This window comes from Mustela nigripes, chromosome 9 (assembly GCF_022355385.1).
Source record: "Mustela nigripes isolate SB6536 chromosome 9, MUSNIG.SB6536, whole genome shotgun sequence".
In the NCBI taxonomy this organism is placed as follows: domain Eukaryota; kingdom Metazoa; phylum Chordata; class Mammalia; order Carnivora; family Mustelidae; genus Mustela; species Mustela nigripes.
The window spans coordinates 68,450,131-68,470,383 of NC_081565.1; the positions used below are offsets into that span (position 1 = coordinate 68,450,131).

The 20,253-nt window shown below is 38.5% G+C and overlaps 1 protein-coding gene across 2 annotated transcripts in view; it reads left to right on the forward strand.

The window, feature by feature from the left end:
• UBQLN1 (ubiquilin 1) overlaps window positions 1-20,253 on the forward strand; it is a 53,236-nt gene that overhangs the window by 13,660 nt on the left and 19,323 nt on the right. For both annotated transcript variants that reach the window (XM_059411788.1, XM_059411789.1), the window contains exons 2-3: window positions 14,848-14,999; window positions 17,011-17,126. In XM_059411788.1, the coding sequence (XP_059267771.1) occupies window positions 14,848-14,999; window positions 17,011-17,126 (268 nt within the window). The remainder of the gene's footprint in view (window positions 1-14,847; window positions 15,000-17,010; window positions 17,127-20,253) is intronic.

The window sequence follows — 20,253 nt, forward strand, 5'->3', positions numbered from 1 at the left end:
GGATCATTCCCTGCATATTTTTGGACCACGACACTTTGAAACTCGAACTCAACCAGAAGAGGAAAGTTGGAAAGAAGTCAAATATGTGGAGGCTAAAGGATGAATGGACGTACTAAAGGATGAATGGGTCAACCGGGAAATTAAATAATTGAAAAAAAATTCATGGAAACAAATGAAAATGAAAATAAAACTTCAAAATTTTGGGGATGCAGCAAGGCGGTCCTAAGAGGGAGGTATTTGCAATAAAAGCCTTTCTCAAGAAGCAAGAAAGGTAGAAAGGTCTCAAGTACACAGCCTAACCCTACATCTAAAGGAGCTGGAGAAAGAACAGCAAATAAAGCCTGAACCCTGCAGGAGAAGAGAAATAACTAAGATCAGAGCAGAAATCAATGAAATAGAAACCAAAAGAACAGTAGAACAAATCAATGAAACTAGGAGCTGGTTCTTTGAAAGAATTAATCATATTGATAAACCCCTGGCCAGACTAACAAAAGAAAAGAGAAAGGACCCAGATTAATAAAATCATGAATGAAAGAGAAGAGATCACAACCAACACCGAAGAAATACAAACATATTATGAGCAGTACTATATGCCAGCAAATTAGACAATCTGGAAGAAATGGATGCATTCCTAGAGACATGTAAACTACCAAAACCTGAACCAGGAAAAAAACAGGAAACACGAACAGACCCATTAAGGGTCTGTCAAATAAATAAATAAAATCTTAAAAAGATTTTACTGAAGCAGTAATCAAAAATCTCCTAACAAAAAAAGAGCCCAAGGCCAGATGGCTTCCTAGGGGAATTCTGCCAAACATTTAAAGAATTAATACCTATTCTTCTAAAGCTCTTCCAAAAAAAAAGAAATGGAAGGAAAACTTTGAAACTCATTTTATGAGTTTCATCAGTTACGAGTTTCAGCAATGAGGCCAGCATTACCTTGGTCCCCAAACCAGATAAAGACCCTACCAAAAAGAATTACAGATGAATATCCCTGATGAACATGGATGTAAAATTTCTCACCAAAATACTAGCAATAGGGTCCAACAGTATATTAAAAGGATTATTCACGATGACAAAGTGGGATTTATTCCTGGGCTTCAAGGTTGGTTCAACATCTGCAAATCAATCAGTGTGATACAATACATTAATAAAAGAAAGGACAGGAACCATGTGATCCTCTCAATAGATGCAGAAAAAACATTTGACAAAGTACAGCATCCTTTCTTGATTAAAACTCTTCACAGTGTAGGGATAGAGTTATTAAGCAGTCAGTGCCACTTACAACTGTACCCAAAACCATAGGATACCTAGGAATAAATCTAACCAAAGAAGCAACAGAAAACTATAAAGTACTCATGAAAGAAACTGAGGAAGACATGAAGAAATGGAAAAACATTCTATGCTCATGGATTGGAAGAACAAATATTGTGAAAATGTGTATGCTACCTAGAGCAATCTACACATTTAATACAGTCTCTATCAAAATGCCGTCAACTTTTTTCACAGAAATGAACAAATAATACTAAGATTTTTATGGAACCAGAAAAGATTCCAAGTAGCCAGAGGAATGTTTAAAAAGAAAATGAAGATGATGGCATCACAATTCTGCACTTTAAGCTCTATTACAAAGGTGTCACCATTAAGACAGTTTGGTACTTAATGGTACAAAAACAGACACATGGATCAATGGAACAGAATAGAAAACCCAGAAAAGGACCCTCAACTCTATCATCAACTAATCTTTGATAAAGCAGGAAAGAATATCCAGTGGAAAAAAGACAGTCTTGGGGCGCCTGGGTGGCTCAGTGGGTTAAAGCCTCTGCCTTCAGCTCAGGTCATGATCCCAGGATCCTGGGATCGAGCCCTGCATTGGGCTCTCTCTGCTCGGGAGGGAGCCTGCTTCCCTTCCTCTCTCTCTGCCTGCCTCTCTGCCTACTTGTGATCTCTGTCTGTTAAATAAACAAACAAAATCTTATATTAAAAAAAAGTCTCTTCAACAAATAGTGTTGGGAAAATTGGACAACCACGTGCAGAAGAATGAAACTGGAGCATTTCCTTACACCACACACAAAAATAGACTCATAATGGATGAAAGACCTAAATAGGAGTCAGGAGTCCATTAAAATCCTTGAGGAGAATACAGGAAGCAACCTCTTCAATCTCAGTCTCAGCAACTTCTTCCTAGATACATCACCAAAGGCAAGGGAAGCAAGAGCAAAAATGAACTTTTTTTTTTTTTCTTTTTTAAATCAAGATAAAACCTTTTGCACAGCAAAGCAGTCAACAAAACCAAAAGACAACTGACAGGATGGGAGAAGATATTTGCAAATGACATGTCAAATAAAAGGCTAGTATCCAGGGGCACCTGGGTGGCTCAGTGGGTTAAAGCCTCTGCCTTCGGCTCCGGTCATGATCCCAGGGTCCTGGGATTGAGCCCCACATCGGGCTTTCTGCTCAGTGGGGAGCCTGCTCCCCCTCACCCCAACCTGCCTGCCTCTCTGCCTACTTGTGATCTCTATCAAATAAATAAATCTTAAAAAAAAATGGCTAATATCCAGAATCTATAAAGAACTTCTCAAACTCAATACCCAAATAATCCAGTCTGAACAGATATTTCTGCAGAGAAGACATCCAGATGGCCAACTGACATATGAAAAAGTGCTCAGCATCACTCGGCATCAGGGAAATACAAATCAAAACCACAATAAGCTACCACCTCACACCAGTCAGAATCGCTAAAATTAACAAATCAGGCAATGACAGAGGTCGGTGAGGATGCAGAATGGGGAACCCTCCTACACTGTTGGTGGGAATGCAAGCTGGTGCAGCCACTCTGGAAAACAGATGGAGGTTCCTCAAAAATTTGAAAATACAGCTACCCTACGACCCAGCAATTGCACTCCTGGGTATTTACCCCAAAGATAGAAATGTGATCTGAAGGGGCACGTGCACCCCGGTGTTTATAGCTGCAATGTCCACAATAGCCAAACTATGAAAAGAGCCCAGATGTCCATCGACAGATGAATGGATAACGAAGATGTGGTGTGTATATATATAGAATGGAATATTATGCAGCCATCAAAAACATGAAATTGTGGGATTGGGAGGGAGACAAACCATAAGTGACTCTTAATCTCACAAAACAAACTGAGGGTTGCTTGGGGGAGGGGGTTTGGGAGAAGGGGGTGGGATTATGGACATTGGGGAGGGTATGTGCTTTGGTGAGTGCTGTGAAGTGTGTAAACCTGGTGATTCACAGACCTGTACCCCTGGGGATAAAAATATATGTTTATTAAAAATTAAAAATTAATTAAAAAAAACATGAAATCGTAACCATTTGCAATGACATGGTTGGAACTGGAGGGTATTAATGCTAAGTGAAATAAGTCAGTTAGAGAAAGACAATTACCATATGATCTCACTGATGTGGAATTTGAGAAACAAGACAAAGGATCATGAGGGAAGAGAGGGAAAAAATGAAAAGATGAAACCAGAGAGAGGCAAAACATAAAGGACTTTTAATCTCAGGAAACAAACTGAAGGTTGCTGGAGTTGGAGGGGTGTGGGAGGGTTGGGGTGGCTGGGTGATGGACATTGGGGAGGGTATGTGTTTGATGAGCTCTGTGTATTGTGTAAGATTGATGAATCACAGACCTCTACCCCTGAAACAAACAATACATTATATGTTAATTTAATTTAAAAAACCATAACATTGTTTATGTTGATCATGTTTGGATTATAGTTTTCTGAAGTACAACATATTTGGAAAAGCATATCATATTTGTTTGATATGGTATGATTAAAAGTATGGTGTATGGTGTATGGAGTATCGGGCCACTGAATTGAGTAATTAAGCCTTTGTTTTTTGCTAGTTTGTTCCAAGCTTTGGATAATTTACTCAGAATAATCGCATTAGTCTTTTACAGTATTACATTAGTCTTCTGTTTGGGAGTGGTTCTAATATCTAAATATTTTGAGATTGGCTTGACATTTAAAATTTATTTTTATAAGAACTGAATTATAATTGGTGGTCAGATGATAAAATTTTCCTCTCTATAGTACTAGAGCTATAGCTGTACTCTACCACTGTCTCTGACATAATGCTTTCCAACTTGCTCTATGAAGCGCTATGAACTCATACTTGAGTTGCTCTAAAGCCCCTGCGAATCAAGAGTTCCACCCTTGTAATCACCACCTCCTCCCAAAGATAACCACTATTCTCACTTTGACACTCTGGATTTTGCCCCTCCCTTTTTTCTTAAACTTTATAGAAGAGAAGTCACAGTTTATCTTCATTTGTGATTGGCTTTTGCTCTGCATTCAGGGATCCATGGTGACATGTGGCTGTAGTTCATTTGTTGTCATCATGTGTACTATCATATTAAGTAAATATACCACAGTTTCTTCTGCAGTTAAAGAACAGTTGAGTTGTTTCAAGTTTTTGGCTAATAAAGAATACTGGTTTGAACTTCCTTGAACATATCTTTTGGTGTACCTGTGGACCTGTTTGTTTGTTAGATATAATCCTGTAAGTGGAATTGTTGGGTCAGTAGAGTAAGCATTGATTCAGCTTCTGCCTCAAAATATTTTTCCAGAATATACCAGCCTGTACTTATGTCTGTAATGTTTGTGGATTCTGGTTGCTCTACGTCTTTCAAGTTGAACCATTCTGTAAGTGTATCGCTGGTTTTAATTTGAAGTTATCTGATTGATAATTAAATAGGAAAAGCAGCTTTTTGTTGTTGTTGTTTTGAAAAGCAGCTTTTCATTTGTGCTAGTCCTTTAACTTTAATTTTGTGAAGTTCTTGTTTTAGTCTTTTGACCGTTTTTTAATTGGGTTGTCTTGATATTTGTACATATCCTGTGTAAAATCTGGATTCAGGCTCTCTTGATTGTTGGTATTTAAGATGTTTCTCTCTCTTATCTCTGTTAATGATAGTTCAATTTATTTATTTTTATTTATTTGAGCGAGCACGTGCTAACATGCGTGGGAGCACAAGGGGGAGGAAGGGGCAGGCAGAAAGGGAGAAACAGACTCTCCTCTGAGCAGGGAGCCCTATGTGGGGTGTGTTCCCAGGACCCTGAGATCATGACCCGATGAAGGCAGATGCTTAACCAACTGTGCCACCCAGGCACCCCTATTGTGCCCCCCTCCTTTTCTTAATGGTTACTTTTTATGTCCTGCTTAGGACACAGAATTTTCCAGTTGTATAGAATTTTATTGATTTCTCTTTTTGGTACTGTTTAATTGCATGGTAGTATTTAATTTGCATGTGGTCATAGTACATGTTTGGTACGATTTTCATTTGAAATATGTTGCCCTGCTTTATGGCACAGCATATGGTCTGATTTTATAAATGTACTTAAGAGGAATGTTTATTCTGCAGTTGTTGGGTGCAGTTTTCTACACATTCCATTAGGACATTTGTTAATTATGTTCAAGTCTGTGTGTGTGTGTGTGTGTGTGTGTGTGTGTGTGTGTTGGCCTGTTTTATTCTATCAGGTACTGAGGTAAATGTGCTAAAATCTTACTGTACTTTCAGATTTGTCTATTCTTCTTTGTGGTTATGTTTTGTTTTTATTTTATGTACTTTGAAGCTGTTTTATTATGTATGTATACTTTTAAAGTTTTATCTTGTGAATTTAACACTTCAGAACATTGAAATGTCCTAGTTGCTTTTATGTTAAAGTCTGTTTGTTGATTAGAATAGCCTCACTTTGTTTAGTAATACCCTTTTTATTTTAGTTTTCAACCTTTCTTTTTTTATTATTAGGCCAGTTTTTCTTCCTTCTTTTAAATTTTTTCTTATTATGGGTGATTTAAAGTATATAGGGAGTAGATATAGTAAGTTAGACTCTCAGGAATCCTGTACTCAGTTTTGACAGCTAATCTTAAAGCCAGTCTTGTTTCAGGTATATTTTCCCTTAAGGTACCTCCCTCTTCCTCATCATTTTTGTTTTAAAGATATTATGTATTTATTGAGAGAGGAGGGTGGAGAGCACGGAGCAGAGGGGGAGGGGCAGAGGGAAAGGGAAAGCAGGCTCCATATGGGGCTTGATCCCAGGACACTGGGATCGTGACCTGAACTGAAGGCAGAGGCCTAACCAGCAGAACTGCCTAGGCTCCCAGCCCTTCCTCATCATTTTGATGCATCTCTCATGCATTATATCCATTCATCCCTTAGTACTTCAGCATGTATCTCTAAAAAATAAGGACCTTTTATTTACTTTTTTTTTTTTTAAGATTTTATTTATTTATTTGACAGAGATCACAAGTAGGCAGAGAGGCAGGCAGAGTGAGAGAGAGAGGAGGAAGCATCCTCCCTGCTAAGCAGAGAGCCTGATGTGGGACTCGATCCCAGGATTCTAGGATCATGACCTGAGCTGAAGGCAGAGGTTTTAACCCACTGAGCCACCCAGGCGCCCTCAAAAATAAGGACCTTTTAAAAAAAAAATACATTATCCTGCCTTTGCAGTGAATAATTCCTTAATTTCATCGGTTCAAAATTTCTGTTATCTCAGTGATTTTTTTTTAGCATAGTAATAGTATGAATTTATTTTATGTTTTTGTTTTCAAAAAAAGACTTGTATTTTTTGAGAACAGCAATTTGAGCAGTGGGTAGAATTTCCATATCCCCTGCTCCCCCCTCTCATACCATCAGCATCCCACCCCATAATAGTGCATGTGTTATAATTGATGGGCATCATCACCTGAAGTCCATAGTTTAAGATTCACTCCTTCTTCCCTTTAAATTTTAAAGATTTTAAAAAATTTATTTGAGAGAAAGCTTGAGTGGGGGGAGGGGCAGAGGTAGAGGGACAAGCAGACTCTCTGCTGACCTTGGGATCATGACCTGAGACAAAGTTAGATACCCAACCGACCAAGCCACCAAGGTGCTCCCCATGCTTTAAGATACACTTTTGATGTTTTTACATGCTTTGGGTTTTGACAAAGGTTTAATGACATGTGCCTATTCATCATCCTTTCCGAACCCCTAGCAACCACTGATCTCATAGTTTTGCTTTTTCCAGAATGTCATATATGTCATATAGTTATAATTATACAATATGTGGACTCTGCAGATTGGCTCCTCAGAGTTAGTAATATGTATTTACAATTACTTGCTGTTTTCTCATGGTTTTATGTATGTATATATAGCACTGAGTAATATTCCATTGTCTGGATGTACTACAGTTTATTCATTCACCTACTGAAGAATATCTTGGTTTGCTTCTGAGTCTTGACAATATTGAATAAAACTGCTATAAATAACTGTGTGCAGGTTTTTGTGTGGACATGAGTTTGCAGCTTTTATCGTTTGTTAATACTGCTTAGCTTCTGATTTTCTCCTTTTGTATGGACGTAAGTTTTTAAGTTCTTTGGTAAATAGCAGGGAGTGTGATTGCTGGATCAAGTGGTAAGAGCTTTATCAAAAACTGTCAGACTGGCCTCCAAAGTATACCAAATGGTGCCTCATCAGCAGTGAATAAGAGTTCCTTTTCTACATCCGTGCTGGCATCTAGTGTTGTATTTTGGATTCGGACATTCTGTAATAAGAGTGTAGCGTGATCCTTAGTTTTTTTTGTTTTTGTTTTTGTTTTTTCCCCAGTTCCCTAAAGACATATGATGTGGAGCATCTTTTCATGTGCTTGTTTGCATTTTGTATATCATTTTTGGTGAGGTGTCTGTTAAAGTCTTTTGCCCATTTTTTAAATCAGGTTGTTTAATTTTGTTATTGTTGGGTGTTCTTTGTGTATATTTTTTAAAGATTTTATTTATTTGAGAGCGAGCGAGCGAGAGAGAGAGCGCGCATGAGCATGGGAAGGTGGGAAGGGTAGAGGGTGAGGGAGAAGAGACTCAACCTCTGAGCAGGAAGCCTGAGGTAGGGGCTGGATCCTAGGACCCAGAGATCATGACCTGAGCTGAAGGCAGTTGCTTAACCAACTGAGCTACCCAGGGGCCCCACTTCTTTCTGTATTTTGGATAATAGTCCTTATCAGATGTGTCTTTTGCAAATATTTTCATTCCATCAGGCTTGTTTCTCATTTGCTTAAAAAGATTAATTTTTTTGAAATCTTGCCATTTGCGACGACCTGGATGGAACTAGAGGGTATCAAGCTTAGTGAAATAAGTCAGTCAGAGAAAGACAACTATCATATGATCTCCCTGATATGAGGAAGTGGAGATGCAACATGGGGGGTTGGGGGGGTAGGAGAAGAATAAATGAAGTAAGATGGGATCAGGAGGGAGACAAACCATATGTGACTCTTAATCTCACAAAACAAACTGAGGGTTGCTGGGGGGAGGGAGGTCAGGAGAGGGGGGTGGGGTTATGGACATTGGGGAGGGTATGTGCTATGGTGAGTGCTGTGAAGTGCGGAAACCTGGCGATTCACAGACCTGTACCCCTGGGGATAAAAATACATTATATGTTTATAAAAAAATAAAAAATAAATTAAAAAAATTTTTTTGAAGTGGAGTGCAGATAAGGCATTGCAAGTGACTGATAAGTTTCTTGTTTCTTTGTTTCCTTTTCCTGTTATCTATCTCTTTCTTTTCCTGCCTTGTTGAATTGACTGGGACTTTGAATATACTGTGTTGAGTAGAGTGGTGGTGCTGGCGTGCTGGGGGTGGATATCATTACTTTGTTCCTGATCTTAGTGGGAAAGCATTCACCATTAAATATGATGTTAATTGCACATATTTCCTTGATGCACTTTATCAGGTCTAAGTAGTGCCCTTTTATTCCTAATTTGCTGAGACTTTCATCATGAATGAATGTTGTCACTTGCTTTTTTTACTGTTGACTCATAAGATTGTATGGTTTTTCTTCCTTTGTCTGTTGATATAAATTAATTTTCAAATTTGGCTTAGCCTCTTGTTTCTCCGTATAGTGCTGGATGATTGTGGAGATTTTCTACGTTTGTTTTCCTGAGGGATTTTGGTTTGTAGTTGTCTTCTATTTTGTTTTCTTGCTTTGGTTATCAGGGTATTGGCCTCATGAAATGAGTTGAGAACATTTCCCTTTTGTATTTTCAAAAGAGATTGAATGAGTTCTGGTAGCTTGACTCTGAAGAAATTGACTTGTTTCATCGAAGTTGTCATATACATATGTGTGTGGAGTGTCCCTTATCCTTTTACTGTTCAAGAAATCTGTAGTCTTTCCCCTCTGTTGTTCTAATATTGTTAATTTGTGTCTTGCTGTTTTATCTTGGTTAATCTAGCTAGATTTTCTTTTTTTAATGAATTTTACTTATATTTAAAAGATTTTTCTCTTACTCTGTTTTTATTTTGTTGATTTCTGCTTTTTAAGATTTTATTTATTTGATAGAGAGATCACAAGTAGGCAGAGAGGCAGGCAGAAAGGGGGGGGGGAAGCAGGCTCCCCACTGAGTAGTGAGCCTGATGTGGGGCTCAATCCCAGGACCCTGAGATCATGACCTGAGCCAAAAGCAGAGGCTTAACCCACTGAGTCACTCAAGCACCCCTGGTTTCTGCCTTTTTAAAAATAATTCCTCACTTGAGTTTCATTTGCTCTTTGATTTTTTTAAAGGTTAAAACTTAGATTACAGATTGTGATCTTTCTTCTTAAATATAAGTCTTTAATATTATAAATTTCCCTAGGCATTGGTTTAGCTGAATCTCACAAATTTTGACATACCTTAGCTTCATTTTCATTTAGTTGGAAGTGCTTTCTTTCTATTCAAGACTTCCTTTTTATCCTTCCTTTAGAAGTATTTTGTTAACTTGCAGATTTTCTCGATATCTTCTGTTACTGATTTTTAATATAATTCCAATATTATCAGGGAATATATTTACATTATTTTAAATTTCCAAGGTTTTTCTGTTATCCAGTTTATGGTCTGTCTTGGTGAGGGTTCCATGTGTACTTAAAAAGTTTCATTTTCAGGGTGCCTGGGTGACTCAGTTGGTTAAGCATCAGACTCTTTTTTTTTTTTTTTTTTTTTAAGATTTTATTTATTTATTTGACAGACAGAGATCACAAGTAGGCAGAGAGGCAGGCAGAGAGAGAGGGGAGGAAGCAGGCTCCCTGTGGAGCAGAGAGCCCGCGGGGCTCGATCCCAGGACCCTGGGATCATGACCTGAGCTGAAGGCAGAGTCCTTAACCCACTGAGCCACCCAGACGCCCCAAGCATCAGACTCTTGATGTCAGCTCAGGTCGATCTCAAGGCATGAGTTGAAGGCCTGCCTTGGGCTCCATGCTGGGCATGGAGATACTTAAAAAAATTTCATTTTCATCTACAGGTTCTTCTCTGCTTTTTCCTCCTTAGCAACTTGTTTGTTGAGAATTGTGTGTGTGTGAGGTTGTATTTTTTTGATGACATTTAATATGGTTTTTTTTTATCATCTTCATTTTTGGGGAACATTTGTTGTTATACCTAGAGCAGGCAGTGGTCCTTTAATTTTAGTGTGCGGCAAAATTACCTGTGGGGCTTTGTTAAAAAACCATAGATTGTGGAGCCCCATCCCTGGGGTTTCTGATTTGGTTGGTCTGGGCTGGGGACTGAGAATTTGCATTTCTACCAAGTTAACCTAGTAATGGTGAATGTTGCTCATCTGGGGGTGGTACTTTGAAAAGTACAGCTCTAGGGCAGTTTTGCAACCTTGTCAATATTGCCACTTTGAATTGGGTAGTACTTTGTTGTTGGGACTATCCTATGCATTGTAGGAGGTATAGCAGCATGTCTGGTCTCTACCCACCAGATGACAGTGGTTGTGATGAGCAGAAATATCTTCAGACTTTGCCAGATGCTTCCCAGGGGGGATAGAAGCACCCACCCTGATTCGGTATCACTATTCTAGGGTGCTTGGGAAAAACTCTTATGTCCATATCTTTAAATATTTTTCTTTTAGGATAGGTAGATTCTCTTGGAGACACTATAATATTAATGGTCTTCCTGCCCGATGGTGAAGACCTCCTGCCAGTGTTCTGTTTGATAGATATGGGGTGAAGGAGGAAAAGGCTCAGCATCTGCTAGGTCTGTGTTTACTTAATTTTCTTCATTTAGTATTACACTCTTGTTTCCACTTTGCAATGAAAACAGACTCCAGACTCTCTGTTCCCTTTCCAGAGAAGAAAAATCCTCTGACCTTTGGTCGGGTTTGAGGAGGGGCAAGTATTTGCTTAGTGTGTCTGCTTCTGAGACTTGGAAGTAGTCCTCTTTGTTTTAGCCTTTAGGCATCTCTCAACTCATGACCCCCTTCCCTCAGCCTCAGTCTTCTGGGAATTCCAGGGATTGAATTAGTGATTATTGTTCTGCATTGCTAGTTTAGAATTCAGTTCTCTTGGGTCTGCTAAATTAATTGATCAGGTGTCCACCTGATGTCCAGCTTTAAAATTTTGTTCCAGTTGAGACTAAAAGGTCTCAGTTTGTTCTGTCATCTCTTTTTGCTAATCCTATCTCGGGAATAGATTTGTATCTGGAATATATAAAGAATTTTTGAGGGGTGCCTGGCTGGCTCAGTCAGAAGAGCACATGATTCTTGATCTTGGGTTTGTGAGTTCAAGCCCCACATTGGTGTAGAGATTACGTAAATAAATAAAATTTAAAAAAAAGAATTTTTGTAACTCAGTAATAAAAAGACAAACCAATATAAAAAAGGGCAAGGAATCTGAATAAAAAATTCTCCAAAGAAGATACATAAATAAGCACATGAACAGATGTTCAGTGTCAGGAGCTGTCAGAGGAATGAATGCAAATCAAAACTACTGGGATGGCTAGAATTAAGTCAGATAATAAATATTGGTGAGGATGTGGATTATATACTGCTGGTGGGAATGTACAACCACTTGTTGTGGTTGGGACTGTATAGCCACTAAGTGGTCCAGCCACTTAGAATAACACTTTGGTGATTCCTCAAATGGTTAAATGAAGAGATACATATGACCCAGTAATTCTACATCTAGATATATACTAAAGAGAAATGAAAACCTATGTCCACACCAAAACTTGTATATGAATGTTTATAACAGCATTATTTCTAAGAGCCCAAAGGTGGAAACAAACCAGATATCCATCAGTTGATGAATGGCTAAACAAAGTGTATGTCCATGCATGGAATAGTATTTGGCCATAAAAAGTAAGGAAGTTCTAGTACATGCTACAGCATGGGTGAACCTTGAAAACATTATGCTAAGTAAAAGAAGCTAGTTACAAAGACTGCGTATTATATAATTGCATTTATGTGAAATGTCAAGCCTGGGGGAAATTTGTTGAGGTAGAGAGTAGATTAGTGTGGTTTTTTTTCTTTTTAAAGATTATTTATTTATTTATTTATTTATTTATTTATTTGACAGAGACGCAGTGAGGACAGGGGGACACAAACAGGGGGAGTGGGAGAGGAAGAATCGGGTTTCCTGCTGAGCAGGGAGCCTAATGCGAGGTTTGATCCCAGGACCCCGGGATTTTGACTTGAGGCGAAGGCAGATGCTTAATAAGTGAGCTACCCAGGTGCCCCCACATTAGTGGTTTCTTAAGGGTATGGAGGGAATAGGGAGATAATAACTAAAGGGTATTAGTTTCTTTTAGAGAAGATGAAAATGTTCTAAAATTCTAGTGGTGATTGCATGTATCTCTGAATATACTGAAAACGATTGAACTGTATCCTTTAAATGGGCAAATTGTATGGTACGTGAGTTATACCTCTATAAAACTTTAAAAACTCCTTTACTATTTTAGTGGGGATTTAACAGGATGTAAGAGTAGATGTGTTTCATTTACCTTCAGAAAGGCATTTTACCTTCAAATCTTAAAATATGCTAAAATGCTATATGATTATGGGTTAGACAAAGCATTTGTTTCAGAATGACATATAAGGGATATTAAAGATTCTGAAAATGTTTTCTTTAAGGCTAGGAAAATACATTTAGATTTAAATTAATCTCGTTTTACATATGAAACAGATTATAGTTTATCTGGGTGGATTAGTCCTTGAAGTCCTAACCTGGGAGTTTATTAGCCTGTCATGGAGAGGGACATATTGAGCCTGTCTTTGTTTCTGTATCTGAAATAGGATTAAAACCCATCTACCTCAGAGTTATTGAGGAGTAAAAGAGCTGGCATTGTAGTAGCTACAATTTGTTGACCACCTTCAATGTGTTTGATGCTTGCATTTTACATACATGTCATTCAGTCCTGGGAAACCTTAGTGTTCTGTGGCACCTGGGTGGCTCAGATGGCTAAAAGTCTGACTTTGGCTCAGGTCTTGATCTCAGTGTTGTGGGATCTAGTTTCCAGTCTCTTGAGTTGGGCTCCCTGTCAACAGGGAGTCTGCTTCCCGCTCTGTCTCGCCTCTCTATCATCCTCACTTTCTCGTTCTGTCAAAGAAATAAAATCTTTAAAAAAAGAAAATAGAAAAATACAAAACCATGTATTCTGCTGCTCATTACGTTGTTGCTATTTCTAGTAGCTATCAAAGGAAAAAGTGACATGTCAGTAATAGGAGAATGGTTAAATTATTGATTGGCCTCTATAGGATATTATCAAACAGTATTTTACAAAGATTTCTTTAGTTGTTTGGAAATTGTTATCTTCGGTAAAAAGGTCATGTATTTTCAGGTAAAGGAAGGTGAGCTCAGATGGAAAAGCTCCAAAATATTTACTGTAACATAATTTTGAATTATCTTTTTGATTAAAAAACAAACAGTTACACTGAGTGTTCATACGCAAAGGTAGAGTCTGATGACCTTTAATGCACTTCTCATTTTCAACAATGATTGACATAGTCTGTCTTGTTTTATTTATATCCCTCTGCACTTCCCCTTCCCTGCCTTCTGCAAGATTTTATAAAATCTCAGGTATTATTTAATGTGTCTTCCTACTTCCTACCAAACATACCCCCTTTTATTTCCAAAAAATTCCCTTGGTGATCGTGCCTTCATCTACTGAAACCCATTTCTGTAGGGCATAGGGAAGAGTGGTTTAGGATGTGATTCTTCTCAGAATTTGGACTGATTCTATAAGGTAGTCTGTTAACATAGATTCCTTGGCCTACTCTGAGATTTCCTGATTTGGAGGGTGGAGTAAAGCCTAAGCGTACAGGTGATTGTGATATAGATATGAAAAAAAAAACACTGATCTAAATAAATAAGGTTTTTAAAAGATAGTATGAAGATCTTTTCTCTGTTTTTGCATGTTATTGTCTCTGGAAACCCTTTCCTCGGGTTTTTTTTGGTTGCTTCCTAATCTTTCTTTAGGTTTCATTGCAAAGCTTCCTTTAATTGCCCTTATGCTGCCTCTGTACTTTGCGGTTTACTTGACTAACTCTTTTCATTGCTGTCCTTCAAGGAAAGATTTTTGCTCTGTATTTTTGCATGTCGATAATACTGTATGTGTGTTTGTGTAGATGATAGTTCTTGTTAATGCTGAAGGAAAATGTGGGGAGGAACTAGGTATAATAGGCTGAGAAAATGAGGTTGACTGTATATGTATTCAGCTAGAATGGAGCAGGACTGGAGATGGAAAGCTGAGGCTTAGATTATTGTAAATGTGGTAGCAGCTATGTGTGGCTTGAACTATAGTTAACACCACTGACACAAAAAGAACAAGGATATTGGGAAGAAATGAGTTGTCAGGCCTTAACAGAAAGTTGAATATAGGACATGTGTACTTACAATAACACCTTAGTGTTGGAGATGAGTGAAATGTTAATACTCATTTCCCACCATGATTAAGATACTGATGCAGAAAAAATCTATCTTTATATTGTTTGAATTGTTGCAGTATCTGTCAAAAGGGGCCTTTTTGTAGTACTAGTAGAAACTAGACTAGGTGGTGGTATGCAAACACTTGTAATAATTATTTTATTTTTATCTTACTTAGTTCAAGGAAGAAATTTCTAAACGTTTCAAATCACATACTGACCAACTTGTGTTGATATTTGCTGGAAAAATTTTAAAAGATCAAGATACTTTGAGTCAGCATGGAATTCACGATGGGCTTACCGTTCACCTTGTCATAAAAACACAAAACAGGTATGTTTTTAGAAGACCTAGAGCTTTAGATGTGATGTATATACAGTTTATACTGTTTATACAGTTAACCCTTGAATACCGGAAGAGTTAGGGGCACCAGTCGCCGTGTAGTCAAAAATCTGAGAATACCTTTTGACTCCCTCACAATTTTATCTAGCCTGCTATTGAGTGGAAGACTTGCTGGTAATGTGAACAGTTGATTAAATATTTTGTATGTTACATGTATTATATACTGTTTTCATACTATAAGCTAGAGAAAAATGTTATTAAGAAAATCATAAGGAGAGGGACGCCTGGGTGGCTCATTTGGTTAAGCCACTGCCTTTGGCTCTCAGGTCATGATCCCAGGGTCCTGGGATTGAGTTCTGCATTGGGCTCCTTGCTCAGCAGGGAGCCTGCTTCTCTCTTCACCTCTGCCTGCTTGTGCACATGTGTGCGCGCTCTCGCTCTCTGACAAATAAATACAATCTTTAAAAAAAAAAAAATCACAAGGAGGATACATTTATAGTACTGTTCTGTGTTTATTGAAAAAAAATTGAAGTATAATTGGACATCTGTAGTTCAGACCTGTGTTGTTCAAGAGTCAGCTGTATTTCTTAAAAAACAAGTCTTGGGCTCCTGGGTGACTCAGTTGCTTAAGCATCTGCCTTCTGCTCAGATCATGAGCTCAGGGGTGTGGGATTGAGCCCCATGTTGGGCTTCCTTGCTCAATGGGGTGTCTGCTCCCTCTCTCAGATAAATAAATAAGATCTTTTAAAAGAATGAAGGAAAAAAAAACAGTCTTGGCTTTAATGGCTTTTTCTGCCATTAATATTTAGATAGATTAAAATTTATTTGTTCTTGATAACAAGTTAAAAAAAATGATTCAGTAATGCTTATGCTTACACATTGATATTTTAGGGAGTTCATCAGTATTAAGTCATATTTCTAATTTAAGTCATAATTCTGAATTGTTTGAATTACAGAATAAGCAAATTAATGTGTTTTTAGTGATGCTTTTTGTTTTAGGGAGATTTGGGGATAAGCTCATAGGTGTCTCATCTCCTTGGAAAACCACAAATGAATACCCATTTTAACAGTTTTTTTTAAGATTTTATTTATTTGAGAGAGAGAGTGCGAGAGTGAGCAAGCACTAGTGGGGTGGGCGGAGGGAGAGGGAGAAGCAGACTCCCTGCTCAGCGGGGAGCCTAATGTGGGACTCAATCCCAGGACCCTGGATCATGACCTGAGCCAAAGGCTGATGCTTAACTGACTGAGCCACCCAGGGTGCCTCTCCTGAAGACATGTTATGTGTTATTAAATAACACAGCATGTCTGGTATAATCATTTAATTGAAGTCCTACAGAATACATAGGCATGACAGTTGGTAACTGGTTCTCAGCAGTTGTAAGACAGATCTTGACTTTAGAAATGTTCTGACGAAAAAAATGTACATCTTAGAATTGAGTGAGATTCAGAACTCTTAACTGGTATCAGATAGAAGGGGTTTCCAGAAAGTGTATTTTTTTACCTAGAAATAATATGAAGGATTAAATTAATACAAGTTATTACTAGTATTGATTTCTCAGTCTCCTTTTGGTGACATCTTTTTATTTTTAACTTTTAACAATTTCAGGAGGGCTGAGTAGAACTGCCTCCCAGTCCTGAAGAACTTGGAAGGGAGTAGATAAAATTTGCTTATATAGTCAAGCTTTAATGGGTGTGATTACTCACTGATTTCTCCTCTTTGGGGTGACCTATCTCTGTATCTTACATTATCATTATGATTGTAGTGAAATATTTATATACCTATACTAGGGGGGAGCAGTTAAAGTATAACTTGTATAGGGTTTTTCTATGTTTCTTTATATTTATGTTCTTAATGCTTAGTTATCTCAGATGTTTACCTTATGACAATTTGAATTGGTCTAAAAACTTACAGTTTTGTTTCTGAGAATTCTGGAAATTTCAGAGGTTCTTTTAAAAGTAATTAGTTCCACTCTTTACACCATGATTTGGTTATTTTTCCTAGGCCACAGGATCATTCAGCTCAGCAAACAAATACCAGTGGAAGCAACGTTACCACATCATCAGCTCCTAGTACTAACTCCACATCTGGTTCTGCCACTAGCAACCCTTTTGGTTTAGGTAAGTGTCTTTAGTTATTTTACAGGGATAGGGAAAAAACCTGTTTTTCACCCAGGGTGGTTTTGGATAAAATGATAGAATTAAACACTAAATCACTTCACAACAACAATTATGTCTAAAGTTATTTCTTTAATTGTAGGTATTAAGGAAGTAGTTGGGAATACAGATGTGCTTTGTTAGCTCACATTTACATTTAATAAGTGATAACTTGGTGGCACTTTTTTTTAAATAATGAAAGAGATGAGGCGCCTGGGTGGCTCAGTGGGTTAAAGCCTCTGCCTTCTGCTCAGGTCATGATCTCAGGGTCTTGGGATCGACCCCACATCGGGCTCTCTGCTCAGCGGGGAGCCTGCTTTCTCCTCTCTCTCTGTCTGCCTCTCTACCTACTTGTGGTCTCTGTCTGCCACATAAATAAATAAAACATAAAAAAACAATAATAATGAAAGAGATGTAAGCATATGTGTACCTGATCTGACTTACCACATCATTGAATCTAAGGAAAATTAGCTAATTGTTGATCATAAGCTAAGCTAACCCCCTGAGTAGTTTTTCTTGATTTGAAAATGAAGGACTCAGACCTCCATTAGTGTCTCAAACTCAGTGGAGAGCTGGGGCCTAGGAGCAAGTCCATTGGCTAAGGAGCTCCTGCATCAGCCAAAACCACTTTTCTTATTATCAGTTTTAAACTGAGATTCTGTGGCAGGTCTTGTTGGGGAAAAAGATTATTCTGAAATTAACAGACACTGAACTAGATAGTTAAATGGTTTGATGCCTCTTTCAGTTAAGTTGTATAATAGTACTTTGCAAAGACATTTAAAAAAATATGTACATTTTTCACGTATCAAGGATCATACCTTCCCTTACTTTCAGAAAAAGTTTTTTTTTTTTTTTTTAAGATTTTTATTTATTTATCAGAGAGAGGGGGGGGGAGAGAGCAAGCACAGGCAGACAGAATGGCAGGCAGAGGCAGAGGGAGAAGCAGGCTCCCCGCCGAGCAAGGAGCCCGATGTGGGACTCGATCCCAGGACGCTGGGATCATGACCCGAGCCGAAGGCAGCTGCTCAACCAACTGAGCCACCCAGGCGTCCCCAGAAAAAGTTTTTTAGTAATTTACTCCTACTGTGCCAACTATGTTGGTTACCTTTTAGGGTATGACAGGATTTCACATTTTCTTTTCCTTTTTTTTTTTTTAAACTTTTACATTTTTGCTGCTCTTGTTTTCTAGGATGATCTTAGGGTAAATGTATCTCTTCTGGCAAGTTTTAGATGGCAGAATCATTGGCATGAATAGTCTAGAGAGATAAGTATGAAATGTTCAGAGTCATGAAAGTTATTGTTGAAGTAAATGGTCTTCCCTCTTCCCTCATTTTATAGGCAAAGAAATTGAAGCCCAGACAGCCTTTTATAATTTGTCTGAGGCCTGTATATACATCTCCCCATTTCCTTCATTTCTAGTCTCATTCCTATCCCCTCCTATCTCCATTGCTTTTCTTCATCAGTTATTCCATTTACCTCCTATAGTTATTCTTTTTTGGTGCTTCTTCTCATGAAGGCCTCTCCCATGTATAAAAGTTACAGACCCACCACCCCTCTTTCCTTGGCTTCTCTTCTTAGCTGTTTTTGGAAGAGACATTTTACTTTTTCTGTCTTTATTTCCCTTTCACTAAGTTTGCTGTGGTTTCCCTCTCCCCCCAATCACTTCATTTAAAATTCACTTGAGGGACGCCTGGGTGGCTCAGTTGGTTGAGCCTTCGGCTCAGGTCATGATCCCAGGGTCCTGGGATCGAGTCCCACATCGGGTTCCTTGCTCGGCAGGGAGCCTGCTTCTCCCTCTGCCTCTGCCTGCCTCTCTGTCTGCCTGTGCTCGCTCGCTCTCTCTCCCTCTGTCTCTGACAAATAAATAAATAAAATCTTTAAAAAAAAAAAAAATTCACTTGATAAGGTCACCATTGACCTCTTGGCTTGCCAAATTTAGTGGACACATTTTTGTTTTAATTAAGTTTCTCAGTCCTGACCAGTCTATCCTTGAAATATTCTTCCTTTAACTCCTATTACTGTTTTTCCCTGGTTAGTTTTCTGGCTTTTTTTTTTTTTTCCTTTTTATGGGTTTCTTTTCTTCAGATTGGTATTCCCCAGAGTATTGCCTTTTCTTTCTTCTTGTTAAGATATTATTTTCTGGGATACCTGGGTGGCTCAGTCGGTTAAGTGGCTGCCTTCGGCTCAAGTCATGATCCCAGCATCCTGGAATTGAGTCCTGCATTGGGCTCCGTGCTCTGCAGGGAGCCTGCTTCTCCCTCTGCCTCTGCCTGCCACTCTCCCTGCCTGTACTCTCTTTGTCTCTCTGACAAATAAATAAATGAAATCTTAAAAAAAAAAAAAGAAGACATTATCTTCCTCCTGTATCTCGGTGACTCTCAAGTCTTTACCTCAACCATAGCATTTACAAACTCCATGTCCTGTGTTCAGCTCTCCTCTTTGATATGTTTTGATGTTCTCTAGTACTTTGGCCTGTGTGTCTCCTCAGAAAGCAAAGGAAAACAAATGCAGAAACTTATCTTGCCTCTCAAAGTACTACCTATTCCCCACTGATTCTCTCCACACCTCTTCTCCGTCCCATCCCATGCAAATACTCCCTGTTGTTACTGCCTTGATGCAGCTCCTTCACTTTAAAAAATCTGTAATGTTTACTCTATAGTCATTTCCACACTATTAGAATAAGAACATCTGAAGTGACTGTTCTGCTTAAAATCTATCAAGGCATTATGATTTAGCTTTTGCCTACCTCTCCATTCTCATTTCTTAACAAAGCTCAACAGTTTTTTTTTAATTTTTTTAATTTCTTTCAGCGTAACAGAATTCCTTGTTTATGCACCACACCCAGTGCTCCATGCAATACGTGCCCTCCATAATACCCACCACCTGGCTCCCCCAACCTCCCACCCCCGCCCTTTCAAAACCCTCAGGTTGTTTTTCAGAGTCCATAGTCTCTCATGGTTCACCTCCCCTTCCAATTCCCTCAACTCCCTTCTCCTCTCCATCTCCCCATGTCCTCCATGTTATTTGTTATGCTCCACAAATAAGTGAAACCATATGATACTTGACTCTCTCTGCTTGACTTATTTCACTC